We start from the raw sequence: 27,368 nt of genomic DNA, 5'->3' as shown, positions 1-27,368 counted from the left end.
GCCCCACTCCCTGTCCTTGTTCTGCCAGCAGCCGGGCCCTCACCTGCCCCAGCACCAGGGTTCAGGTGGCTCTGGGAAGAGGGACCCACCCATTCACGGAAGGCACCACCAGCAGGGAAGATAAGGTGGGAGGGAGGGGTCGGGCTGGTGCAGAGGGAGGGTCCCTCACACACTCCAGGGGGAAAGGGAGGGCTCATGCGGGGGGAGGCTCGCTTGAAGGTCCAGGCTGGTGCTGTGGTGGGGAGGGACCGGGCTAGCGCGGAGGGGGGGCCTCGGTCGAGGGCAGGGAGAAGGGGTTCAGCTGGTGCGGGGGGCTCGCTCGAGGGCCGAGAGAGGGGCCGGACTGGCGCAGAGCGGGGGGGTCTCGCTCGAGGGGCGGGGGGACAGTCCGCGCTGGTGTGGGGGGGGACTCTCTCGAGGGGGGGGCTGTTGCGGGGGGGTCTCGCTCGAGGGGCGGGGGGACAGTCCGCGCTGGTGTGGGGGGGGACTCTCTCGAGGGGCGGGCTGTTGCGGGGGGGGAGTCTCGCTCGAGGGGCGGGGAGGGTCTCGCTCGAGGGGCGGGGTCGGGCTGGTACGGGGGGGCGGGGATCGATCGAGGGCGGCCCGGTTGATGCGGGGGGGGGGGGCGCCCCCTCGCCCTGTCCCACCCCTCCCGGCGTGTCTCGGGCGGTTGGATCCCTTCCATTCGCCGCTGTCAGCGAGCCCCCCGCCCCACTCCGCCCCCGTCAGCTGTTGCTAGCCAGGGCCCGGGCACCGCGCGCCGATTGGCCGCCGCCCCGCCCCGCGCCGCCCCTACCCCTATAAAAGGCGGAGCTGCCGGGTAACGAGCCGTCGCTGCCCAGGTCGCGTCTGGTGGCTTCGTTCGGGATGGTGCGTGTCCGGCCGCGCTCCGTGTGCACCGGGGCAGCGAGCCGCCCGCGCCGGGTGCCTGGCACGGCGTGCAGCGGGGAGCGCCCGTGAGCCAGGGTGAGTGCTGGCAAGGCGGCGGCTGAAGGAGCGGGCCGGTCCTTTGCCTGCAGCCGAGCGCCTGGTAGGCGGGTCGCCTGCCTGCTCGCCCCCACGCGGGTCGCTCCTCTGCGTGCAGCGAGCAAAAGCGGCTTGCTTCTCCGCGGGGCCGGCTCTGGGGGCCGGTCGCTTTGTCCCAAGCGCTGAGGGGCGGGGGGGGGGTGACGCTGTGTTCCCCGCTAAAGCCTTTTAGTAGGTTCAGCCATTTCTACTCCCGTCTCCATCGGGCTGCAAGGCAGCCCCCCTCCCACGCTAGTGACTGCGGGGAGGGGAGTGGAGGGGAGAAGAGACGACGACTCTTTAGTGGGGGTGGGGAGGGAGCCACTCGGGGAGTTGTGGTAGGGAAAGCCCCGCACAGGCGGCTGCATTATAGCTGCTCTTTGTGTCTGCAGCGAGCCCAGCTGCCCGGATCTCCCCTGCATCCCCCCCCAGTCCCGGGGGGCGGGGATATCCGCTCCGAGCGCAACCTACAAACAAAAAGGGGGGGGGGGGGAAGGAGGCGGCGGCGGCCTTGTAGCGTCCCTCGCGGATTCGGGATCGTGTCTGGCGTTTGCCAGCCGCAAAGCTCATCCCGCCCTTTCCTCGGGGAGGAGAGAGATGGGGAGCTGGAGCCCCCGCATCCACTCGCAAGACGCGGGGAGTTAACCGGGATTGCTGCTTCAGCGCCGGTTCCTGCCTTGAACCCCTCCGTAACAGTACACATCACGTAGCATAATGCCCTGTTCTGCAGTGCTTTGCATCGTCTGTACAGGTCGCCTTGCAACCACCCCCGCCGTGTGATTCAGATGCCTCTCCTAGGTCACGGGCTTCTCTTGTTGTGCAAATACTTGGGGTGACTGAATCACACCCTTTTTTAGAGAAAGGGGCTGGCACAGATCTGTCTCCGTGCGCTGTCTGGATACATCACGCTTTTCTCCATGTGCCCCCAGCTCCGCCCCCCTCCGAGCCTTCCCCCCCAGTCTCACCTTGTGGATGTGATCTGTAACAAATGCACATTGCTGTCTGACAAACGTAGCATCTTTGCTTTCCAGGTTGTAGAAGAAAGGTTGCATCCTTAAAACGCTGCAAAATTCAAGAGGCAGAGGAGATTTTTTTTTTTCCTTTCTAATTCTTTCACCACCTCCTCCACACCACGGGGTGTGAAGTATGAAATCTTAAAAGGTGCATTAAAACTACAGTTGTCATGTCGCATCATCATCTTGCCTGTGCATTGTAGGTTACCTGTATATAACAGTACTTTCTTGAGTAACCCACCTTCCAAATCTGGAAAACTTTGTGTTCTGGTTATAACTTCATTGGACTGTCTTGATATTAAACTAACTTTTTTGATCATAGCTGTTAGTCCTATTGACCATTACATTGACAGTACTATCTGCACAGTATGTGCTGTACTACCTAGCACATTTTCTTTCCTGGCAGCCATGTAGATGCAGACCTGTCTGTAGACAAACTATATACATTTGAATATACTTAGTCAGTGGAGAATTATATGCAGCTAATAACTGCCAGTCTACTTCATACTGCAGACTCCTCTGTAACCTGCTTGCAGGTAATAAAAAATGCCAAACCAAGTTTTTCCCTTTCTATACCAAGGACCATCTCTGTGCATGCAGACATAGTTATGTAAACTATATCTGTGCATGCATGTGCGCACGCACACACGAGACAGAAAAGTTAAGGGCAAAATGTTTTTATGCACAATCTCTAGAGACTAATACAGTGCAACCCTGAATAGTGAAGGAACACACTGGCAGAGAACTAATGCCTGCTGCACCGCTGTTGTGCTTTAGTGAAGACACTGCCTATGCCAGGAAGGAGGAAGGGCTTTGGTTGGTGTAGGTAAACCACTGATTCAAGAGGTGGTGCTTAAGTTGAGGAGTGACTTTTCTAGTCTTCAACTGCTGCAACAAACTGCATTTAACTAACTGGGTGGATCAGGGTTATTCAGCTACTACCAGTCAGTGCACATTTTTGGTAGCTTACAGAATCTAAACATTTTCAGCTGCTGAAATCTATGGAGCTCTTAGATAAAACAGCTAATAATGTGTTCTCTTAAATGACTTGGAGATAGATGTAAGTGAGGATATCAAGTCTTTGTTTGGCAAAACTATAGAGATTTCAAAATTTTTTAAAGGGGGGGGATGGGAGGGTTGTTCACAACGGAACACCTTGCCAAAGCTGTTTTTCTGGAATAAAGGGCTTGGTGCCAAGTAGGGCCTGGTCTACCCCTAAAACTTAGGTAGACCTACTTACATTGCTTGGATGTGAAAAAAATCACCCTTTGTGACATCCTTAGGTCTGCCAACCCGCGTGCCCCCCCCCCCACTGTAGATGCAGTTAGACAGAAGAATTCTTCTGTTGAGCTAGCTAGTCTCAAGGTGGTGGATTACTACAATGGGGAGTGGGGATCCCTTCTGTCACTATAGTAAGTCACCACTACAGTGGTATAGCTGCTGCTGCAGCACTTGTAGTATAATCATACCCTTAGATGTGGAGTATTGGCGGGGGTGGGGGGGGTAAGAGAATCAGTATTCCACTGAAACATGCAATTGGAATTTGCACCTTTTATTAGTTCAGCACACCTAATACATCAAGGCTGGACTAACAGTACATATTAAAAAGGACAAAGTTGAACAGAGGCATTTTTTGCTTTCAACAATTAGTGTACTGGGTCATTGTAATTTTAGTATGCCTCTTATTGGAGCTCCACAATAAGGTGTGATGGACACTAGACAAATATCCCTATCCATCAAAATTGTGTGTCTTCTGCAACAATTTGTGTGTAAATAAATGCCTTGTGTATTGACTGACTAAAAATTAGGCTCCTACTGCCCCTAAAGTTTACTACAGAGGTCATTGGGAGCAGGCCTTTAGTATCTCATGCAAATTCCCCTTAACAGTGTGTAATCTAGTAACATCTTAAATAGGATTAAATGAGGCTAGTAATGTGGAAAATGGTCACTTGAGAATCACTCTGGCCTCCATTTGCCTACCTTTTGTCCTTTGATCATAGAAATCTAAAATATAGTCCAACTGTAACTTTGTCTAAGACACTCAAAATAGATACTTGATATGTGTGCAGTTCCCATGCTATATGTTAGACATGAAAAATGTGTGGAGTAGGAATAGCAATTCAGGTATGCTAAGTTTAAGCTTTTTTAAACTAAGTTTTTAACCTGCTATTTGACAGCTAAACTAGTTTCCTTTTGAAGATTATCCAACAGGAAACAGACAGTGAAAAGCTTAGTTGGAGGGAGGGGGAGAAACTGGACAGACAACTAACTTACTTCCTGAGAAAGTTGCCCTTCAGAATATCTGCATTAAAGGACTAACAAAATGAGCCCAGTTTGTGAGTGAAAGTATGTAATGGTAATCTGTCAATTTATTTAACTTGCACCTCTGTCCAAGTGATTCATAAGTTAAACTAAGTCCAGACAAGTGAAGATTATTTTCAGTTTGAACACAATATTTACTCCTGGGAGAATTCTGCACCACTTTGTGCAAGCAGAATTCATGTCCCCCACAGATTTGTTTCCCTGTGGAAAAAGGACTTCTGACAGGGAAGCCACAAGAGTGGTCATGCATCACTCCCCAGTAGTGTGGGCACATCATTTCTGGCACCCGGAGAGCTGGCTGGAGGCCAGGACCAGCTCTAGGCACCAGCAAAGTAAGCATGTGCTTGGGGCGGCACAATTCCAGGGGTGGCTTTTTTTGGCTTGGGAAGTTGCACTCTCAGAACTTGGGGCAGCAAATTTTTTGCTTAGGGCAGCAAAAAAAACCTAGAGCCAGCCCTGTTGGTGGCTCCTACCCTGCACCAGATTTAGCTGCTAGTCCTGTCTGGACTGGGGGCAGGGGGAAGGACAAGACTTCCTCTTCTCCTTCAAGGAGCAGCTGGGGCTGGATAAGATCCACCCCAAGACACCTCCTCCAGGTACAGGAACCCCACTTCACCCCTACTTCCTGCCCCATTGCTCCTCAACCATGGGGGGGAAAGAGGTCACTATAGGGTGAGCTGCTCACCCATCAGTCATCCCCCTCAGTCCCTCTTGCAGCTGCACCCCACCCTTGCACCCAGACCATACCCTGCTAAGCCTCTTGCACTCAGACCCCCATCGTCACTAGCCTCACTCCATACCATCCTGACAAGCCCCCCCACTCTACTGAGCCCCAACCTGCTGCAGCTGGATCCCACTTAGCCCCCCCACACCAACTGCTCTACTGAGCCCCAGTTACCTTCACTTGGATCCCCTCAGTCCCATTCCCCCATACCTGGAACCCCAATGAACCCACTGGGCATCCAGATCCCCCCTGCACCAGGGCCCCCCACTGAGGCACCTGCACCCAGATTCCCTCACACCTGGGTCCAGGGGCAAGGACTGGGTGTGCGTGAGAGTGTTTTTTTGCTCGCTATCTTGGTGTGCCTAGAGCTGAGGGGCAGGGCCGGGCTGGGCTGGGCTGGGCTGGCCTGACTCTTGGAATGTGTGACTTGTCAGGGTAATCACCGGTGAGTCAGGGGGATAGGGGTGCAGCATGGTTTCCCACCTCCTTGCAGCCAGTGTCCTGTGCTCCCCACTGCCATGCTGGAGCCTCCACATTTTATTGACAAAAAATATTCAGAATTTTAAAAGCGTGCAAGGTTTTAAATTTTGGCATAGAATTTCCTCTGGAGTAAATATTCTGGCCACTGAGAGTAGTGTAACAGTCTCTAATTATGGTTGGTATTGGCACAGAAATAAGTACTTGCCTATAGTTGGTGTATGATAGAAATGAATTCTTCATTTCTGTAAAATGCTGCAAATGAAGGTTGGGTAGTGAAGATGCCAGTACATATTAGCGTCCAAATGATCCATTAGAGGTCCAAATGTATTTTCCCCTTGGTCTCTTTCTGGCTTCTTCACTACACATCACTTGTACTGGTGTTAAGTCTTGAATGGGGTTGCAAATTCACATTGCATTTAGAATGAACTATGGGCCACTTGCAGTAAATATGATTGCCAAGAAAAATAGAATGTACAAAGTAGGCTTTTTAGGGCATGGCTACACTTGCAGATGTAGAGCGCTGGGAGTTAAACCCTTTGTAGAGCACAGTAGGGAAAGTGCTGCAGTCTGTCCACGCTGACAGCACACTGGCATGGCCACATTTGCAGCACTTGCAGCGGCATTAGGAGTGGTGCATTATGGGCAGCAACTCCCAATGTGATTGCAACGTGCTTTGCAAATGGGGCTGGGGTGGAGTGTGTTGTGTGTATGTGGGGGAGAGTGGGTGGGTTTTTGGGGTGCTGTGTGTCAGCATGCTGTCTTGTAAGTTCAGACCCTCCTACTCACACACCCCTCCCTCTCTCATAGCAAACAGTAAGTGCTTGCTTTTTCTCAGAGGCTACTCTGAAACAGAGCTTTGAAAGGGCATTTCTGTATTCCTGTGCCCGATGTCACAACAATGAGAAGAGTGGCCACTTATGGGATGTTTCTGGAGGCCGATCACAGTGCAGTAATGCAACACCTTGTTCACACAGACACCTGGGCATTTCAGCCACTATGCAACAAGTGTTATTTGTCTTGCTGAGGTGAAGTACCAGCAGCGCTGTAACCGCTCTAGGTGCTTTGCCAATGTGGCTGGGGAGTGAGCTAGGGTGCCTGGGGCTGCTTTATTACGCTGTAACTCACAAGTGTAGCCAAGGCCTTAGTTTGCCTTCTCCTTGATCCCATTAAAGAAAGCTCCCCATTCTAAAACTCACTCTCGAGCTTGGAGTAGTTAGTTTGCAGTTACCTTAAAATATTGGATTTAATCTCAGTTCCATTAACTTGGTTAATGGCCAAACCAGACGTTAATATACCAAAGTAGCTATATTTAAGAGGCATAAGTTCAATTACAATTCTGCTATAGAAAGTATAGCAATTAAAAATAGGTACTTATTGAAATCTTGGCCACTTTTCTTTAGTGAGAAGTATACTGTAGTGCTATACATTTAAAAATGTAGTTTTAAGATTTAAATTAGTTTTTACAGCCCCGATATACATGCATACTTTAATACTAACAGTTAATTCTGTTTAACAGCAGAATGTTCAGAAGTATGGTATCTTTTTTTTTCTTGACAAGGAAGCCTAGTCTCTAAGTACATGTTTCTATTCATCTTTATCAAGTTAAACTGGTTTCTCCTTTTTGCTTGCCTCTCCACACCTTTCCCTTAATTACAATAATCAGGGATACGTGCTGTGTTCGGTGAATCTGCGGTGTTCTAACAGACTGGCTTTTCTAAAAGCTGACACATCTAGCAAAATTTTTTTTTATAGCTAGTAGCATCTCAAACACTGCCTGGTCACTATAAAAATAAAGCAAGGACTTCTGAGGTCTTTGATTTCAGAGTAGCAGCCGTGTTAGTCTGTATTTGCAAAAAGAAAAGGAGTACTTGTGGCACCTTAGAGACTAACAAATTTATTAGAGCATAAGCTTGTGAGCTGTAGCTCATGAAAGCTTATGCTCTAATAAATGTTAGTCTCTAAGGTGCCACAAGTACTCCTTTTCTTTTTGAAGTTTTTGGAACAGCTCTGAATAGGGAGGTTAATCAGTAACCTCACAACAGTTAACACTTGCAAATAGCAAGGAGAAACTTGGTGCAGAATGTTCAGAACGGAAACTAAAGAGCCTGTGTGTGTCCACTTGAAATTTAAATATTAGTCAGTCTCTACTTAATTTTTTGATAGTGAGTGAATATCTTACATGTGTCAGCTTGGATGGAGACTTGGATTTGAGATCATGAAATTGCCTCAAGAATAAGATGGCCAGTGGCTGGTGGTTTTAAAGTTAAGTGTTCTGTCGAGTGTCTTAACCAGTGGTAATTAATAGGCAAACCATGGGCCAAATCCAGATGCTTTTGAGTGGAGCATGAAATCTTCATTTTTTGCATTTTCTCTGGAATCTGGACCTTTACTACATCATGACCAAGAAGTTTGGACCTTGACAAAATAATTGATTACCTGTTCTTAAGCATGCTACATCTTGAGCCAGGGTGCATTGGGGACTAACTTGAAATATTACAAATTATGTAGCTAAACTCCAATAACCTGGAAGAGTGCACTTTGTCTTAAATATTATGTACATCCCTACTAGGACTAGTGACTATTACTATAGTGCGTCAACAACCCAGGTTACTCCTGAAAGCAGGCTTGTATCTAAATATCATTCTGGTCACTCTGATTAACAGAATCCATAGAAATACTTACACTGATTGTTCAGACCTCCCCATACTGTCTTCTGACTTCTCTAGTAAGGAAGGCCCAGTCTATTTGTCATGACTAAGAATGCCTATACTAATGTCAGGAGCTATGACTGCAGCTGATATAGGCATATATCTGAGCTAGATAGCTTTGCTGCAGCTAGATCAATGCTCAGGTAACCTTAGCATTTTAGCTGTGCAACCGCTAGCTGTTTGCATTTATACGCAGGGTCCCAGATGGAGTTGTACTCAGGAGGCTAGCTCATGCTGCTGCCACAGCCACAATGCTATACACTGGTTAGCTTTGATCTACTTAGATATTTAATTTAGCTAGATCAAAGCTAGAACCTCAAGTATGTGCCTACATGAGCTGCAGTCACACCTCCTGCTTTAGGGTATAGCTACACTGCAGAGTGAATAAGTAAACCTTGTGTTCTCCCTCTCCTTGGATGACATACTGGTCTCCTTTTACATTTTCTTTCCCCTGTCTTCCAACCCACTCTTTCTTCCCCCCCCCCCATGTGAAAGAGGTTTAAATTTAAAAAAAAAAAAACAACTTTGTACAAAAAAATCCATCCTGTCTAGCACAAGGGTGGGCAAACTTTTTGGTCTGAGGGCCACATCAGGGAATAGAAATTTTATTGTGGGCCATGAATGCTCACTAAATTGGGGCCTGTGGGGGGGGTGAGGGCTCTGGTTGGGGTGCAGGCTCTGGGGTGGGGCTGAGGATGAGGTTGGGGGTCAGGAGGGTGCTCCAGGCTGGGATTGAGGTGTTTGGAGAACAGGAGGGGGATCAGGGCAGGGGTTGGGGCATGGGGAGAGGCTTGGGTGCAGGTTGCGATGAGCACTTACCTCAAGCAGCTCCTAGAAGCAGTGGCATGTCCCTTCATGTGGAGTGGCCCCCAACCCTTGGAGCAGGGCCATGCAGCTGCTTCTGGGAGCTGCATGGTGTGGCCCCTGACCCATCACTCTGGCTGGAGCAGCAGAGTGGGTGGTGCCCCGCAATCCAGCACCCTGGCTGAAGTGAGGCTGGCTTAAAACGGATCACAGACCAGATCCGGCCCACGAGCCATAGTTTGCCCACCTCTGATCTAGCATATCCAAAGTCTGTCTCACTGGTTAATGTTTTGATAGTTATTTACTCCAAATACTTGATAGCATACTTTTATCTTTCTGCCTTGCACTGAGACTTGAATTTAAATCTTCCCTTCAATTGATTACTACTGTGGAAAAAATTCAGTGTTCTTTGGAACTGCTGCTAGAATTTATCTTATGAAGCAAGTAGCTAAATCAGCATTTTCTTGCTACTAGTGTGCTGAATGTTCCAGCACATCTTTCATCCAGATTCCAAGAAACCCTAAGAATGAACTAGTCTCTTTGGAACTAATTGTAGGCTACTTAAAGTAAAAGCCCAAGCCACTAGGAATTTGGGAAGTTAGTTAAGGAAGGCAACTCACTAGTATCTTATGGAGAAGGTTGGGAAAGAGGTAATGGGTCCTGCACTAAGACAATACTTCAGAGGCCCCATACAAAACATTTTCTAGAGAGCTAGATGATTAATTCAGTTGATTGCTGGTGCAGAGTAGGAATGGAATTGCATGGCTGAGAAACATAAGAGGTGGAATCTGAAAGGGAAGAACCCTTCAGAGATACTGGCAGGAGACCTAGAACCTCTTTGTTGGTAGCTCATACTAGTATTAACTTAAATTTACAGAATACAAGTGTGCTGGGCACTCGTCATCTAAGTTAATACATTAGAGTGCTTCTTGCAATAACTACTAATTCAAAGCTAGGATAATAGTTGTGGCATGTGACAAAGCCATACAAAGTTGGCATTCTTTTTATGACAGTCTGCCTTAAATATCAGTTCATTTAAATCAAAAAGATAAAATAGTGACAACTTGCCAAAATGCCAAGTCTTAAGTGTCCAGTGGTGTGGTGCCAAATCTTGCTGTTTTCTGGTTGTCTGCTTGATTCATGTGGTTAAAGTGAGCAGGATTTGGACCTTAGTATGTGGTGTAGTGTTAACATGGTTCAGTCCCCTTTTCCAGAACAGGATGCGGTCATACTGTTGCACAAGCTAGAGACCTACTAACGTGAGGCTTTGCTGAAGAGATTTGAGCCCGATGTGTTCCTGGCCTGCGTGCAGTGCTTCTGAAAGTCATAGGCTGTGTGTGAAAGGGCTTAGACTATAGGTTATTTTTAAAAGCTTAAAATAGTGGTCTTCAGTGCATTCTGAAAACCACCCAGTTTTGACTTTCTGGCTTCAATTTACTCACCTTGGGCTTTATGCAAAAGCTTAAAGAACCCTAGTTGAGCTGTAGTATTGTACCATGAAAACTTTAAAAATGCTAAATGATGAGAATAGTTGCAGGGGCTGTGGCTTAACTAGTCCATGTCAGGAAGGTGTTGGACTTTCTCAGGGGTGTAGTTTTTAAAATAAAAAAAAAGTTTGACACTCGATAGGCCAGTCCCCATAAGTTCTCTTGTGATCCAGGAGCATGGCTTCCCATAGCAAAGTCATTCCAAATACAGTTGTTAGTTGCACTTTTCTGCCTCTGCTTTGTACTCTAGGCTCCATTTTATTCTTATTGCACTAGCACCCAAAGCCTGAGTCAGATGTGGATTAAGTGCTGTACAAACACGTTGGAAGACCCTGCCCCTGTCCCAGAGTCCCACAACCTATTTGGGAAGGGATGAATTTGCCAAAACCCACTTTGCCTTCAGCATTTATAATGCTAAATATATTTTAAAAAGTGTTTTTAACTTATAGGAGGGGGTCGGACTCAGAGGTTTGCTATGTGAAAGGGGTCACCAGTACAAAAATTTGAGAACCACTGATCTACAACATTAACAATACCCTCTTCAAGGCAATGATGAGGTACCACTTTGACTGCAAGCTGTTCTACAGTCCATCTGTAGCTTATAACTTGTTAAGCACTGCCTCTTAAAAGTTAGATACTTAGCTTTGGCCACTGATAATATGCAGGGCAACTTGAAGTTGTTTTCCATGCTACAAGAGACCCAAGAAACAGATTTCTTATTCTAGAGCCAACTCTGAATACTGCAGAAATGTTGAGGTATTCTTTCCTAAAAGCAATCATTTAAGCACAGGTGCTGCCCTTTCAGATCCCACTTCTGCAATGGACCTCGGAGTGTGTGTGGGCAGACCCCTGCACCCAACTTGTCCTAAGGCCCCACTCAATCCTGCAACACTTCTTAGGCCCAGGTTCAGATCCCTAAACTCATGACTTTACTTCTTACTAAGAGTATAAGGGAACCTTGTGCCATAGGTCCATGTGCACTTATTAACCAAATGGGAAATCTATTCTGCCTCCAAACAAATAAAATTCAATCTAGTATTCAGAACTCATAGCTTGCTGATGGCATTAAGCAGCCAGCTATCTGACCTGTCATGCCACCCTGCAGTGCCCTCTGATGCCCTGGCACTCTGAGGTTGACCACCTCAGCTTTCCACATACCACTGGAGATGTGGCTTAAGCCTTCTGGCCAAGTGATAAACTTAACGCATTCTGACGTGGCAAAATCCAACTAAAAACCTTAAGCCAAAAAGGTTCCTCTGCTTTCAGCTTGCCCTCTTGGCCCTGTTCCCAGTACCTCTTTGGGCTTCCTTTGAGGAGTCTTTATGGTTCTGGGATGGAGCATTCAGTGTCCAGGCTGGGTTCTGTGGAGTACTGTTCTGAGCCCCTTCTGGGCTGTGTTCTCTGCCCCTGTATATAAAGCACTGGGCTCCCAGGCTGACTCCTGAGGGGTACTAAGCCTCCTGCAGACCCTGGCTCAGCCCCTCCCCATTCACTCCAGTTACAACCCTCAAGATGGTGTCATTTTATAAGGCCCAGGTCACCATGAAGCTAGCCTACCCCCTCAGGCTGAGAAACAGCTAATTAATTATGGCAAAGGTGTGGCTGGCTCTATGGCCCTTATAGGGTCCAGTCGCTCTGTGACACCTTCACATCAGGATCACACACTATCCCAGATTAAGTTTCACAAACACCATGCTACTGCCAGTTATTTTTTCCATTATATTTAAAGTCGTATTGTGACTTGATATTTGGGATACTTAAGAAACCATGAGGAAGCTTAGTACAATTCCAGTAGACTACACTACTAGAAGATATACCTCAAATGACTCTTGGTAGGCCCCTAAGCCTTTTTCTTAGCTTGGTTGTTGATTATTGGCATGACTCACTCCTTGCAGAAAAGTTAAGCTGTCATATCTGAGGCAAAAGTCTCACAGCACCAGTCAGTTTGCTGTAAAGCTTTGAGTGAACAGCCAAGGGGCACAAGCCTGGCTTGTCTGTTGATGCATTGGTGCTCTTTAAGGACCCCAAATACAAGTTTGTTTCTTCATCCTATAGAAGAAATCTGAATAGCCACCCTCCTCCCCGGGACCTTGTGTTTTAACTGTTTCTATAGAGAGACTTCCAGGATAGACAAGACTTGAATTCTTGAGTTAAGAAACCAAGTATATGCCTCAAAAAAAACCAAAACCTTCCATACCTCCTTAAATTGCAAGAGCCTAATCCTACCACCACAAAAAGACAAGTAACATCCTTGGATCTCAATGAAAGCTACCCATATCCTGTAATGAGATATTAGGGACCATGAGACTTCAGCATATACCATAGTCTACATTATCCAGCTAGCATTCTCTAAATAGAATAGAATTCCTTTAGTTACCAGTAACAAACCTAGGCTCTTGTGGACTTTATTAAAACAAACAAAAAAACCCTGCTTCCATGATGGTTGCCAAAACAGCTGGACTATGCTTCCTTGCTGTATACATTGTCAGAAATAATTTATGGAAATAAGCTAACAGTTTATTCACATGTAGCCTGCCTCAGATGTGACTTCTGCTGTTCACCTATGCACTCTGCCCATTTTGGCTCTGTTAGTAGTTTGCCTTAGATACACTAAGAGGTTATTCTAACCTGTTTAAAGGATTACTGTTTTATCTTAAAATATATAAACATCAGCATTGACCTGAGGAATGCTCTGTTTCAATAATACCCCTCATGCTACAGTCAGTCAGTCTTCTGACCATACTCACACATGCACTATTTTATCCAAGTACATAGAACACGTACAGCAGAACAGTTTCCTCAAAAAGGTTTTTGGAGACATGATCATTCAGACAAGGAGGAGAGCTAGGTTGTATTTTGACAAAGAAAAAGACTAAGAACAGCTAGACTTAACTATCACTTCTACCAGGGAGATGGGTTCCATTTTAAGAACCTGTTTTTGCTGCCCATTATTACAGGATATATTTTTGCATCTGTCTCACAGGGTAAAGCTGCTGGATTAACTCCCTTAGTAAAAAAGTTTATCAGTAAAAGAGGAAGAAAATCTAAACCAAAAAAGTGTAAAGTTTCTCAGTTACCTGTAAGTGTTATAGTCTCTTCATAGCCTACTGTCAGTCTTCCTTAACTGTCCTCATTCTCCCCTAACTTGGCATCTGCCACAAGGTTTTATGTATTTCAGAACCACCATGCTGAGTGGGAATTGCTGCAGCTGACACTCATGATTAGACACAGGTGGGTTGACAAGGTTCTTTCTGATGTCCACTAGTAGCTAGAAAATAGCTGCCATCTTAAGTCCCTCTCAGGGTGGTTATACCTGGTCCCTGTGTATATAAGAAAAATGGGGAAGCAGGGGGAAAGAATCTTCTAATGGAAGATGCTAACCTTTCCTTCCAACTTTACTTGAGCTGTACCATTCAAGTAACCTCTTATAAAAGGGTAAAGAAATTATTTTCTGGGAAGAATTAAGAGCACTGTAGAGGTTTTCTGATTTTGTTTTTAGAAAGAGATACTATTTTTTTCTTTTTCACGTCTCATCCATAGCCCATGTGCACACACCACATGAAACAGCTAGTCATTGGAGAAAAGAAAAGGAGTACCCGTGGCATCTTAGAGACTAACAAATTTATTAGAGCATAAGCTTTCGTGAGCTACAGCTCACTTCATCGGATGCATTTGGTGGAAAAAGCAGAGGAGAGATGTATATACACACACACACAGAGAGAGAACATGAAACAATGGGTTTATCATACACACTGTAAGGAGAGTGATCACTTAAGATAAGCCATCACCAGCAGCAGGGGGGGGAAAGGAGGAAAACCTTTCATGGTGACAAGCAAGGTAGGCTATTTCCAGCAGTTAACAAGAATATCAGAGGAACAGTGGGGGGTGGGGTGGGAGGGAGAAATACCATGGGGAAATAGTTTTACTTTGTGTAATGACTCATCCATTCCCAGTCTCTATTCAAGCCTAAGTTAATTGTATCCAGTTTGCAAATTAATTCCAATTCGGCAGTCTCTCGTTGGAGTCTGTTTTTGAAGCTTTTTTGTTGAAGGATAGCCACTCTTAGGTCTGTGATCGAGTGACCAGAGAGACTGAAGTGTTCTCCAACTGGTTTTTGAATGTTATAATTCTTGACGTCTGATTTGTGTCCATTCATTCTTTTACGTAGAGACTGTCCAGTTTGGCCAATGTACATGGCAGAGGGGCATTGCTGGCACATGATGGCATATATCACATTGGTAGATGCGCAGGTGAACGAGCCTCTGATAGTGTGGCTGATGTGATTAGGCCCTATGATGGTATCCCCTGAATAGATATGTGGACAGAGTTGGCAACGGGCTTTGTTGCAAGGATAGGTTCCTGGGTTAGTGGTTCTGTTGTGTGGTGTGTGGTTGCTGGTGAGTATTTGCTTCAGATTGGGGGGCTGTCTGTAAGCAAGGACTGGTCTGTCTCCCAAGATCTGTGAGAGTGATGGGTCGTCCTTCAGGATAGGTTGTAGATCCTTGATGATGCGTTGGAGAGGTTTTAGTTGGGGGCTGAAGGTGATGGCTAGTGGCGTTCTGTTGTTTTCTTTGTTGGGCCTGTCCTGTAGTAGGTGACTTCTGGGTACTCTTCTGGCTCTGTCAATCTGTTTCTTCACTTCAACAGGTGGGTATTGTAGTTGTAGGAATGCATGATAGAGATCTTGTAGGTGTTTGTCTCTGTCTGAGGGGTTGGAGCAAATGCGGTTATATTGTAGCGCTTGGCTGTACACAATGGATCGAGTGGTATGATCTGGATGAAAGCTAGAGGCATATAGGTAGGAATAGTGGTCAGTAGGTTTCCGATATAGGGTGGTGTTTCTGTGACCATCGCTTATTAGCACCGTAGTGTCTAGGAGGTGGATCTCTTGTGTGGACTGGTCCAGGCTGAGGTTGATGGTGGGATGGAAATTGTTGAAATCATGGTGGAATTCCTCAAGAGCTTCTTTTCCATGGGTCCAGATGATGAAGATGTCATCAATGTAGCGCAAACAGAGTAGGGGCATTAGGGGACGAGAGCTGAGGAAGCGTTGTTCTAAGTCAGCCATAAAAATGTTGGCATACTGTGGGGCCATGCGGGTACCCATCGCAGTGCTGCTGATTTGAAGGTATACATTGTCACCAAATGTGAAATAGTTATGGGTCAGGACAAAGTCAAAGTTCAGCCACCAGGTTAGCCGTGACAGTATCGGGGATACTGTTCCTGACGGCTTGTAGCCCATCTTTGTGTGGAATGTTGGTGTAGAGGGCTTCTACATCCATAGTGGCTAACCTCTCCAACGCATCATCAAGGATCTACAACCTATCCTGAAGGACGACCCATCACTCTCACAGATCTTGGGAGACAGACCAGTCCTTGCTTACAGACAGCCCCCCAATCTGAAGCAAATACTCACCAGCAACCACACACCACACAACAGAACCACTAACCCAGGAACCTATCCTTGCAACAAAGCCCGTTGCCAACTCTGTCCACATATCTATTCAGGGGATACCATCATAGGGCCTAATCACATCAGCCACACTATCAGAGGCTCGTTCACCTGCGCATCTACCAATGTGATATATGCCATCATGTGCCAGCAATGCCCCTCTGCCATGTACATTGGCCAAACTGGACAGTCTCTACGTAAAAGAATGAATGGACACAAATCAGACGTCAAGAATTATAACATTCAAAAACCAGTTGGAGAACACTTCAGTCTCTCTGGTCACTCGATCACAGACCTAAGAGTGGCTATCCTTCAACAAAAAAGCTTCAAAAACAGACTCCAACGAGAGACTGCCGAATTGGAATTAATTTGCAAACTGGATACAATTAACTTAGGCTTGAATAGAGACTGGGAATGGATGAGTCATTACACAAAGTAAAACTATTTCCCCATGGTATTTCTCCCTCCCACCCCACCCCCCACTGTTCCTCTGATATTCTTGTTAACTGCTGGAATTAGCCTACCTTGCTTGTCACCATGAAAGGTTTTCCTCCTTTCCCCCCCCTGCTGCTGGTGATGGCTTATCTTAAGTGATCACTCTCCTTACAGTGTGTATGATAAACCCATTGTTTCATGTTCTGTGTGTGTGTGTGTGTGTATATAAATCTCTCCTCTGCTTTTTCCACCAAATGCATCCGATGAAGTGAGCTGTAGCTCACGAAAGGTTATGCTCTAATAAATTTGTTAGTCTCTAAGGTGCCACAAGTCCTCCTTTTCTTTTTGCGAATACAGACTAACACGGCTGCTACTCTGAAACCTGTCATTGGAGAAAGAAACTCTTGCACCCTTGGAGAGGTGAGAAATAGAGTTCTCAGTCCACCTATACATTCAGGTTCCCCTGAGGAATGGGATGGCAAGAGACCACCCGTCCCCTGCTTTGAATCTTTACAGAAATGTCTCCTTCCCTAGACAAAAAGGAAGAACAATATCCATTTTAAACGGGAGCATTATCACAAATAGAAGCTTAGGCCACAGTCCTAGAAGCTGATCTATATGGATGCAAGTGTTGTCCTGAGTGGGTCAGCTTGTAGGATCAGGCTATTTAGTCTTAATTGCAGTTTAGTTAAAAAAAATACAGCCATCTGGTGCTCTGGGTAGATGTACAGTTTTAACAGTCAGTTAATGAATTTGATCTGACATGTAGGCCCCTTCCAATCACCTTACCTAAAAACTGGTTTAGATATTACAATCTTCACTATAAGACTATCAGAAAGATAGATCATAGTTATCAGAAGGGAAATTGCAGATGTCATTATTTTACATTGTGTAAAAACAGAAAATGGCTACTCTGACTCTGCTCTTTCTTTTTGTGTATCATTAGCTGAACTCTGGACTTGCAACTGGCACTTAGTAAATATGCTGGGTTTGTACAAAATGTAACTGAAGGCTGTTGGGTTGCACAGGAGTGCCTGAGAGCAGAATTAGGCCTGAAGAACTTGTACTATTGGTGACTGTGCTTCAGAAAAGAACCCATTTTGGCTTTAACCCCAGATCTAATTTGCAGGGCTAGTACTTAAAAACAAGCTGTTTTTATTTGTAAATAAAGTACATTTGATGTGGGAATTGAGACATGGAGCCCAACGTCACTTGTATATTTAATGGCTTTTTTTTCCTGAGTACAGCTGCACAAGTAACAAGATAGTGAACAGTGGCTGTCCTGGGTGTGTGTGTCCATGCTTGTCTAAAGGGTGACTAGTGGATGGACTCAGGGAAATGACTCCTCCTGACATGCCTATGAGCAACATGATGGGTTCTGACTTTTAACCAACTCAGTCTTTGGGTTTACGTGGCAAAGGTCCTGTTTTAGGTGAGATGGGAGAGAATGAAGGGGGAGGGAGGTGACATTTGTAGGTAGAGAAACCTTCTCTCAGGAGAGAGAGAGACGGGGGGGGGGGGGTGAGAGAGAGAGACCGACCTTTTCCACAGACAGCAAGCTTAGAGCAGGCAGCCCTACTCCAGCGCTAGTCACTAGCTTTCTCCGGTGGAGAGGAGAGACTTGTTTTCCTGACCATCTCAGCCCTTGATGCTTTCCAGTGACGGTGCAAAAATTAGCTTCTCACTTTCCCTGCCATCCACTGCAGCTTGCAGTTCATTGCTGAGCCCAACGCTAGTAGCTTCCTGCAGTAGCAGCACAGGCGTCAACCCATTTCCGAGTCCTGTAGTTTGAGTAGAGTGAGCGTTCATCTGTCTGCCCCAGGCTAGGAGACTTGCTTCCCGCTGAGGCGCAGACTCATGAACCTAGCGGGCCTCAGCCTTGCCTCTCGGCTCATGAGTCCTGGAGGCTTTTTCCTGCTCTGACAGCAGCAGAGGGTGAAAAGTCTAAAGAAATATTAACCATCAGCTGGGGCAATAGACCTACGGTACAGCACAGTAAAATGAGTGGAAACGTTCTTTAAAGATTTTAGTGAAAGAGCATCCTCTTAAATAAGGAGTCCTGACTTAAGGCAGGATAAGGGTTTTTTCTGCTTGCTACTGCTGATTAGTCTGGGTAGGTTTGACTAATACCCAAAAAACCCGTAGCCCACCTTTCATCCCTCCCCTCCTTTTTTTGCACACTGCTGCCTTTTCAGTTTCATTTTCAGCTTCTTTTAACTTTTTTTTTTTTTTAAATTTTGCTCTTCTAGAGTAATGGTCATTACTTCAAGCTTCTCTCCCCCCTCTTCCGTTCCTGCCAGAATAACCAGGAGGAAAGTCTCACTTTGCTCAAAGCCAGCATTGGCAGCTGTCTTTTCCTAAAAATACAAGTAAAACTGCATTTGTTGTCACAACTAAAGCTAACAGGTGTTGAATGTCAGTAATAAATGACTGTGTGGTCAAAGCAGTTGTATTTTGTTGTAGTTAATTAGGTTCATGGGTCACAGCGGGTGGTTTGTTTGTTTTTGTTTTAATCCACTGCATTGAACAAGTTCACAAAGCAAACAACGGCAGCTGTTGCCTGACCATAGTAACTTTACTAAATGGTGACAAGTCAGGCTCTCCTCTCAAAGCTCAACTAGTGGAGTAGAAGCCAGGAGTTACTCCCCTGTGTAGACTTCCTGACTTTACCAGTTGTGGCAGAGATGAACATTAATCTTCTGATGGTACTGCCAGGGCCATCCCTAGCTATTTTGGTGCCCTATGCAGCCCCCAGGCCTCCACGTGGGGGCTGGCCCCAGGCCTTCATGGGGGATGGTCACTTCCTGCTGGAAGTGGAGTGACCTGGCCCCAGCCTGCTCTGCTCCCGCGACTCCCAGCTGCGCTGCCGGCGAGTGCTGGGGGGCAGTTCCCCCCTCCCCCAAGTCTAGGAGCCAGGGGAGCGGAGTAGGCTGGGGCCGGGTCACTCCACTTCCTGCAGGAAGTGGCCAGCCCCCCCCACTCCCACAGAGGCCTGGGGCCCCACACAGCCCCCCTGCGGAGGCCTGGAACCAGCCCCCCCACGCTTCCCCAATGCAGAGGCCTGGGGCCCCAGACTGCTCTGCTCCCCTGGTTCCCAGGCTTGGAGGGTGGGGGGGAACCGTCCCCCAGCACTTGCTGGTGGCATGGCATGGCTGAGAGCCCGGGGAGGGGAGCAGAGCAGGCTGGAGCCAGGTCACTCCATTTACCACATGGTGAGTGCATAGTCAGGCCTGGCTGCAATCTTCAGGGGAGTAGGGGTGGGGGCCTGGAAAAGAGCAGGGGCTGGAGCAGCACGCAGCTGTCATTTATTACTGACATTTGGTGCCCCAAATTTCCTGGTGCCCTATAGAGCTGTGTGCTTTGCGTATGGGTAAGGACAGCCCTGGGTACTTCAGTGGAACACAGTGGATGGAAGGAATGAAGTAACTTGACAAGTAGGACAACTTATTTAGCAGCTGGAGAGCAGTATCATCCTCCTTCTCACGTAACCAAGCTGTAGATGGCCAGTGATGCTATCATGCACCAGTGTCACACTTGCTGGCTTTCTGCCAACTACTGTTACAGCAGCCATTACTTTTCTGACTTGACAAAACTTCTTTCAAATGCTCACAAATTTTACAGTATCTTCCAGCTTTTAATATTCGTGTTAGCTGGTGGGAGTTCGTCATTGGTGTTCCAAGAATATTGCTAATCATGGCTGTACACATTAAAATCTAGATTATTTTCTATGCTATGATTAGTTTCTGTACCACAATTAGGGTCGCATGATCTTTGTTTTCCAGCCCTTTCTAAAAATGGGAGGGGTGGTGGAAAGCACTGCAGTCTAATCCTTCCCTATTTACAGGTTAATTGTGACCTCCACTAAGAGCTGCTATTATTATTAGAACTCAGTGTTTCATGCTTAATTTACTAAACAGCCACTATCTTCCTGATTTGTCTTAGAGAAACACATTAACATAACCTACATCTTCCACCCTTCTTCCCCTCCCCCCAGCTTTGCATTAGTAGGTGGGGCATGGGTTGTACTGATATCATCACTGTTTCTCTGTTCCGGGCTTCAAAGTGCAATTTTGGTTCTACTTGCAAAGGGTTTCATCTTAAACTGTTTTTGAAAAGTATATCTGTACTTGCACTTAAATGTTTTAATGAGACTATGAAATCAGCACCTGATTATGAAACTGCTGAGAGCTTACATGATTGAAGTTGGCATGTGAATACTGTATATACTGTATCTTATAAACCCCATAATACTAGAATGTATAGGCTTCCATTCGTAGTATAGGAAAGAATTTCCCCTGATCTGGGGATGGCTCTGGCATGATTGTTAGCCATCTGGCAGAATGGGCTTTGACTTGAACTAAGGCAAAGCTCTGCAACCACTAAAGTTGTTTGATTAAATATAAATTGTAATGTTCCCTTCCCTAACTAGAACTACTTACTGCCATGGGTAGGCTCTAGAGATGACTGGGCTTGAGTGTCTGATTGGAGAATGCGTGTTGGCTATCATCTCTTCAGGTCAGATAAAATCCATTCAGGAACTCACTGTAACAAACACTTATAGTACAAGGCCAATAGGGATCATTGTGATCATCCATGCTGACCACCTATATAGCACAGGTCACAGAACTCCCCCCCCCCCCCCCAAATAATTCCAAGAGAAGATCTTTTAGAAATGCATCCAAGCTTGATTTTAAAAATGGCCAGTGATAAGAGAAGCCACCACAACCCATGGTAAATTGTTCCAATGGCGAATCACTCACCATTTAAAAACTTCACCAAATTTCCCATCTGAATATCTAGCTTCAACCTCCAGCCATTGGATCGTATTTAGGACCCTACCAATTTCACGGTCATAGGATTTTTAAAATGGTAAAATTCATGATTTCAGCTATTTAAATCTGAAATTTCAGAGTGTTGTAATTGTAGGGGTCCTGATGCAAAAAGGAGTTTGGGTGGGGTATCACAAGGTTATCGTAGTGGGGATTGCAGTATGCTACCCTAACTTCTGTACAGGTGCTGGCAGCGGTGCTGCCTTCAGAATTGAGCAGCTGGAGAACAGCGGCTGCTGGCCAGGAGCCCAGCTCTGAAGGCAGAGCCACCGCCAGCAGCAGCACAGAAGTAATGGTGAAATACCATGCCATGCCACCCTTATTTCTGCACTCTTGCTTGCAGAGCTGGACCCTCAGTCCGCAGCCGCCACTCTCTGGCAGCCCAGCTCCGAAGGCAGCAGCGCAGAAGTAAAGGTGGCATGGTATGGTACTATCACCCTTACTTCTATGCTGCTGCTGCTGCTGGTGCGGTGTTGCCTTCAAAGCTGGGCGCCCGGCCAACAGCCACCACTCTCTGGCCACCCAGCTCTGAAGGCAGCACAGAAGTAAGGGTGGCAATACTGTGACCCCCCTGCGACTCTTTTGGTTCAAGACCCCAAATTTGAGAAATGCTAGTTTCTCCTGTGAAATCTGTCTAGTATAGAGTAAAAGCACACAAGACCAGATTTCAGGGTCTGTGACACGTTTTTCACGGCTGTGAACTTGGTAGGATCCTAATCATGTTGTATAGGTTTCTCTGTTAGATTGAAGAGCTCATTATTAAATATTTGTCCCTCATACAGGCATTTAAGACTGTAATCAAATCACCCCTTAACCATCTCTCTGTTTAGCTAAATAGATTGAGCACCTTGAGTCTCACTACAAGACATGTTTTCTAACCCTTAATCATTCTTGTGGCTCTTCTCTAAACCCTCTCCAATTTATCCACATTCTTCTTGAATTGTGGACAGCAGAACTGGACACAATATTCCAGCAGCTGTCATATTTGTAAAATAACCTCATTACTCCTACTTAAGATTCCCGTGTTTATACATCCTATTATTGCTTTAGATCTTTTGGCTACAGCATCACAGTGGGAGCTCACATTCAGCTAGTTATCCACAACGCCCAAATCTTTTTCAGAGGCACTGCATCGCAAGATAGAGTCCCCCATCCTGTAAATATAGCCTACATTCTCCCAGATGGGCACATTTACATGTAGCCATATTAAAATGCATCGTGTGTGCTGGGTAGACTTGGTGTAAGCAATCTAGATAGATCTGAATCAGTGACTTGTGCTTTTTCATTATTTGGCTATATATGGCACAGGGCTCCGAATTGCAGTGCAGATGTTTTGGGTGCTGACTGGAGCCTGGGCTCTGAAACCCATGTGAAGGAGAGTCTTAGAACCCTGCCTCCAGCATGAGCTCTAATGTCTGCACTACTCTTCTTAGCCCTGCAGCCCAAGCCCTGTAAAGCAGTCAGTGGACTCTGGGCTCTGAGACTCCATCCAGAGTGTGTGGGGTTTTTTTTTAAATGTAGTGTAGAAGTACAGGAAATGACCATTAATTTTTAGTTGTGTGATCAGTTCCTCTCTGTTCCGACAAGGTGTAATATAGAATTCCCCCCCATATTGGCTGCAACCCTTTGAGTTCAGAAATTCTGTTTAGAAATTCCAAGGATGTTTCAGTACTGGAAGTATGAATGTCAGTCACATTGATGTCATCTATGATCAGTCTTTTTTCCATTCTTATTGTAGAAAGGTACATAAGGAGGCAGTCATCCTCCTGTTCATTCTTGTGACTTAGTGATCTGTACCAGACACTGACTAATTGATCCATAAGCATTCAGGATCACTTTCTTCTGAGTCATTCATGACTTGGTCCAGTAGGAAATGTATCTATATAACCTACGAGTTTAAGCGAAGGCAAAATGATGTTGAGTAAAAAGTTTTAACACTTCTAATGTATGACCATGCAAATTGAAAGGCTTTGTAAGAAAGAGGGCTGATTTTTTTTTCCCAAGCAAACAAATGAGCAAAACCAAAAAATGGCAAACTTATGTACAGATCAGCAAGAGGGTGGGTTGCCAGAATCTGTAGCACTGGCTACTTAACACTAAAGCTACTGAATAAGGCAAAACTAATATCCCTGTACAATTGCATTACATGTCTTATTTCTATATTTCAGGAGTTCCAAGATGCCGCTTCAGACATATCAAAACTGATAGCAAGGACTGAAGAACCACCTTTAAGATCGGAGAATTGACCTGAAATACTGACCATGTCTATTATGGATCACAGCCCCACCACTGGAGTGGTGACTGTAATAGTCATTCTGATTGCTATTGCTGCTCTTGGTGCCTTGATACTGGGCTGCTGGTGTTACCTGCGTCTGCAAAGGATCAGCCAGTCTGAAGATGAAGAGAGCATTGTGGGAGAAGGAGAAACCAAAGAGCCTTTCCTTTTGGTGCAGTATTCTGCTAAAGGACCTTGTGTCGAGAGAAAAGCAAAGCTGACTCCTAATGGCACTGAAATTCATAGCTAACTTTGAGCAGCACAGATGTGTATCTGGACTACACTTAAGATGTCGGTAATCAGCAGAACTGATACTGTAAAGAAATTGGACGTACATACTGCTCTCAAAACACCTTGAGATAAGACTTCAAAGTTATGGTTTTGTTGGTTTGCCACTGCATGCACTGAGAAACTATACTATCCATCAATCCTGTATTTTAACTCCTTAGTGCTAAGAGGTGACTTCTCTGGTATAAAGTCCATTGCTGGCAATGGACATGCAGGGATATGCTGGCATGAAAAGACTAATAGCATTTCTGTTACTTGAATGTTTAGCTGAGCCTATTTTGATGGAACTACTACTGTAATGTGAACTACTTAAAACTGTGAACTGTAAATAGGCTGCCAAGAGTTCTGGCTTTTTGTTATCCAGCATATGGAAGTGGTATGAAGTTATTCTTAGTAACACACATTTGGACATCTGAGCCACATGATTACAGATCGGATGCCAGACCTTCAAAACCAAATCTGCAGTTAAAGCCTGTTTCTGCTACGAAGTTCTGAGTGCATAACCATAAAGACAGAATGGTTTCTTTTTATTTTGTTTTTTAAACCTCTTATGGGACTGATTCAGAACACTCTCCCTGAATGCAAGTGTGTATATATATATAATCTCATTAAGGTAATTGAGGCAGAAAGGATGGGGTTATAAGGAAGGAACTGTACCTCTCTTCCTTTAGGGTAGATTAAGCTGTTAGCAGCTAATACTGTGATTGTTCTAGCCATGTAGCTACTGCAAGGAAACTGCCATTTTAGCAGATTCCAATCTGGGAACTAATGATGGCTACTTCATGCATGATCCAGAAGGTTTCCAGTGGAGTTAAAAATAGCAGTAGAGCAGATTTTCCCTCCTGTTAGCAAGCATGTTAAATACAGAAGTGGTGTTTTCACTAGAACTGGCATTAATGTAACTATTCCTCTTTTTTTCCCCCATAACCACTGTTTATATGTGTACCTAGTAGTTGGGACATATGTAAACATGAAGCTAAACAGCCAACTGTGCAAACTTTTTAGTCTAGATACCAAATTGTCTACAGTTAATGTATTTTGTAGATAAGGTTTTTTTGGATTCTTAACTTACAGGGCAGGCTGAAATCTGTCTTGAACAGCTAACTAAATTTTGGGTGTGTTGGAAGGGAAAAGCTTGTTTGGGGGTAGGGTTTTTTAAAAAATTTTTTTGGTGCAATCTGAAGTACCTTCACCCAAGGGCCCCTCATTTCCTAACCTTTCCCTTCTCTCTACTACAGCGAAACCTGTAACAGGTACTGGGAGTGAAAAATTATAGGCTGTAAACAGTACCATAGGTTCTGAACAGTCATTCAACCATGGCTAAAATGTTCTAGATTTCCTAACTTTTAGGCCTGCATATTCCACTAACTACTCAGCTTTTACCAGTTCATATGTAGCTAAGGAATTCCTTTAAGTTAAACTCCCTAGCAAAGTGTGTGTGTGTGTGTGTGTGTGTGTGTACACAAGCAGTAGATGATGCAAAAGGTCAACCACCACCATCTGTGTGTGGGGGAACAGTTATTTTGCTAAACACTGGTGTGAATGATGGCTTATACATCGTGAATAACACCACTATTTATTCTTGGGTAGCTAGGCCTTAATGACTTTGTCTGCAAGCAAATTATAGTCCACTTAAGAACTAAATTGCTAGCTCCCTCCAGGACAAGCTGCTCAGTTGCATTCTTATTCCTGTGTGCACTGATTAAACTGAGGCTAGAAAATGAAGTCTTTCACCGCAAAGGCCACAGCTTGGCTAAGGACAGGTTTCAGAGTAGCAGCGGTGTTAGTCTGTATTCGCAAAAAGAAAAGGAGTACTTGTGGCACCTTGGAGACTAACAGATTTATTTGAGCATAAGCTTTTGTGAGCTACAGCTCATTTCATCGATTAAGTGAGCTGTAGCTCAGAAAAGCTTATGCTCAAATAAATTTGTTAGTCTCCAAGGTGCCACAAGTACTTCTTTTCTTTCTGGCTTGGCTAAGCAAATCCATTGCTACTAATGGACAAGCACTTCCTTCCTCTAAGTGCAGTGTGGAATACAACCCCCTAGGGAGGGGGCAAATGCTGTACTGTATATTTACTGGCTCCAAAGATACCAATTTTAATTTTTCAGCCCAGGGTTTGAGGCACTGGCCTATACATGCACACTGGATTCTTAACTGCATATACGCTGGGCAATCAAATAGATTTTGCTTGTTTGGGATGCCAAACTTTATTCTCCTTCCCCCACTTGTGGGGTTTTTTGGGGGAAGGGTCCGCGGAGGGAACACTAGCGGGATGCATAAGGAGGTTGGATGAGATTATTCTGCCTTTTGTTCCCCATAATGAAACATCTATGAAAATCTGTTTGCTAACTTACGATTCAAAGACAATTAGAGGTTAATTTTTAGCATGTAAAAGTGGTATAGAGTTGCTGAAATCCTACAACAGGAATGACAGAATATTTTAACCATTTGACTTTTCAAGTTTACTAAATAAACAAATTCATCATTTCCAGTCAATTCTGTAAAAGGAAAAATGCAGTGAAGATGGCTAACTTCAGCTGTTTCTTAGAAAAATATAAATTGTCAAAGTTCCTAAATGAATGCTTCCTCTAGGAGACATGGGAGGAAGCCAGTGCAAAAATTGGTCCTTTGGTAGGAGATGCTTCACTCTGCTGTCCCTGGGAATTTACTATTTTTAACCTAGCTTAAATTAATAAAATGGCTATCAAAGTGGAAAGTGTTTTCCATATCTCCATTTAGGTTTCAAGATCTGGTAAATTGTTTGAAGTATTACAGAAATTCTGGTTTGATTTTTCTAGACAATTGGAAAATATTATTTACAACAAATAAAATTTGCATAAATACCTTCCCAATACAGTGTCACTCCTGATTTATTCCCCCCCCCATAGCATAAATAATTATTCTGTCCTGTTTTCTTTATGCTCAGTCACTGTGGTATCAATATTGGAAACATCAAGCCTTTCTCTTTCATGTAATCTGTCTATAGCAGTTAGATCTGGGCCAGTATTGTGGGTGGAAAGAGTCTCCTCTGACTGAATGGATTTCTTGGTTTCATCTTTGTTCTCTAGCTTCCCGTCCATTGATGCTAGCAGGACTTTTAGTAAAGCATTCTCTGTAAGGAGGTTTTCTGATGCATCTGCTAATTCTTGAAGCTTCTCAGCCATTTCTTCTAATTCTCTGTTCTTCTGTTCAGATAGTGCCTGTAATTGTTCACTGTGGAGCTGGAGAACACTGTGCTGCTTTTCCAGTATATGCTTCTGCTGCCGTAGTTTATGTTCTTCTCTTCTGGCTTCAGAAAGTTGGGCTTCCAGCTGATCTTGAGCCTGGTGTAGTGCACTGACTTCTGATCTCAATTTCTGAATCGCTCTCCTTAAGTGGGAGATGTGCTCTTGCTGTAACACACTCGCTTTCTGTGGACATTCTTTGGTGCAGGGCTCTGAGTCAGGTGCAGCTGAAGGTAGACTTGAGTAATGTAAAATGAATTTAAGCAGATTAGGAAGAGTAACTGAAAAATCTTCAGGAAACTTCACACTCTTGTCCTTC

At 45.2% G+C, this 27,368-nt stretch overlaps 2 protein-coding genes across 9 annotated transcripts in view; one reads left to right on the top strand and one right to left on the bottom strand.

Annotated features, from left to right (window-relative positions):
* Positions 1–815: 815 nt before the first annotated feature.
* SNN (stannin) lies at positions 816–26,677 on the top strand. 6 transcript variants are annotated; one of them, XM_043493678.1, is made up of 5 exons: positions 818–1,030; positions 2,037–2,166; positions 13,706–13,774; positions 23,428–25,563; positions 25,803–26,677. In XM_043493678.1, exon 4 carries the CDS (start codon positions 23,521–23,523, stop codon positions 23,782–23,784), a length of 264 nt encoding a protein of 87 aa, XP_043349613.1. In that variant the 5' UTR covers positions 818–1,030; positions 2,037–2,166; positions 13,706–13,774; positions 23,428–23,520; the 3' UTR covers positions 23,785–25,563; positions 25,803–26,677. The 6 variants fall into 6 exon arrangements, with proteins under 6 accessions (XP_043349611.1, XP_043349613.1, XP_043349614.1 ...); XM_043493679.1 differs by lacking the exon at positions 2,037–2,166; XM_043493680.1 differs by lacking the exon at positions 2,037–2,166 and having other exon boundaries at positions 826–966.
* Positions 26,269–27,368, bottom strand: part of TXNDC11 (thioredoxin domain containing 11) — a 104,461-nt gene continuing 103,361 nt past the window's right edge. For 2 of the 3 annotated variants that reach the window (XM_038418453.2, XM_043493675.1), the window contains one exon: positions 26,269–27,368. In XM_038418453.2, the coding sequence (XP_038274381.1) occupies positions 26,723–27,368 (646 nt within the window). In that variant the 3' untranslated portion in view covers positions 26,269–26,722. The other variant, XR_006274690.1, reaches the window with a different exon arrangement.

Source organism: Dermochelys coriacea, chromosome 10, assembly GCF_009764565.3.
Source record: "Dermochelys coriacea isolate rDerCor1 chromosome 10, rDerCor1.pri.v4, whole genome shotgun sequence".
Classification (NCBI taxonomy): Eukaryota; Metazoa; Chordata; order Testudines; family Dermochelyidae; genus Dermochelys; species Dermochelys coriacea.
Note: the sequence above shows the minus strand (reverse complement) of the source record. Positions and strands in the feature narration are given on the sequence as shown.

Bases quoted from the DNA above. Each gene is read 5' to 3' on its own strand.
- SNN (XM_043493676.1), top strand. From the start codon at position 23,521: ATGTCTATTATGGATCACAGCCCCACCACTGGAGTGGTGACTGTAATA.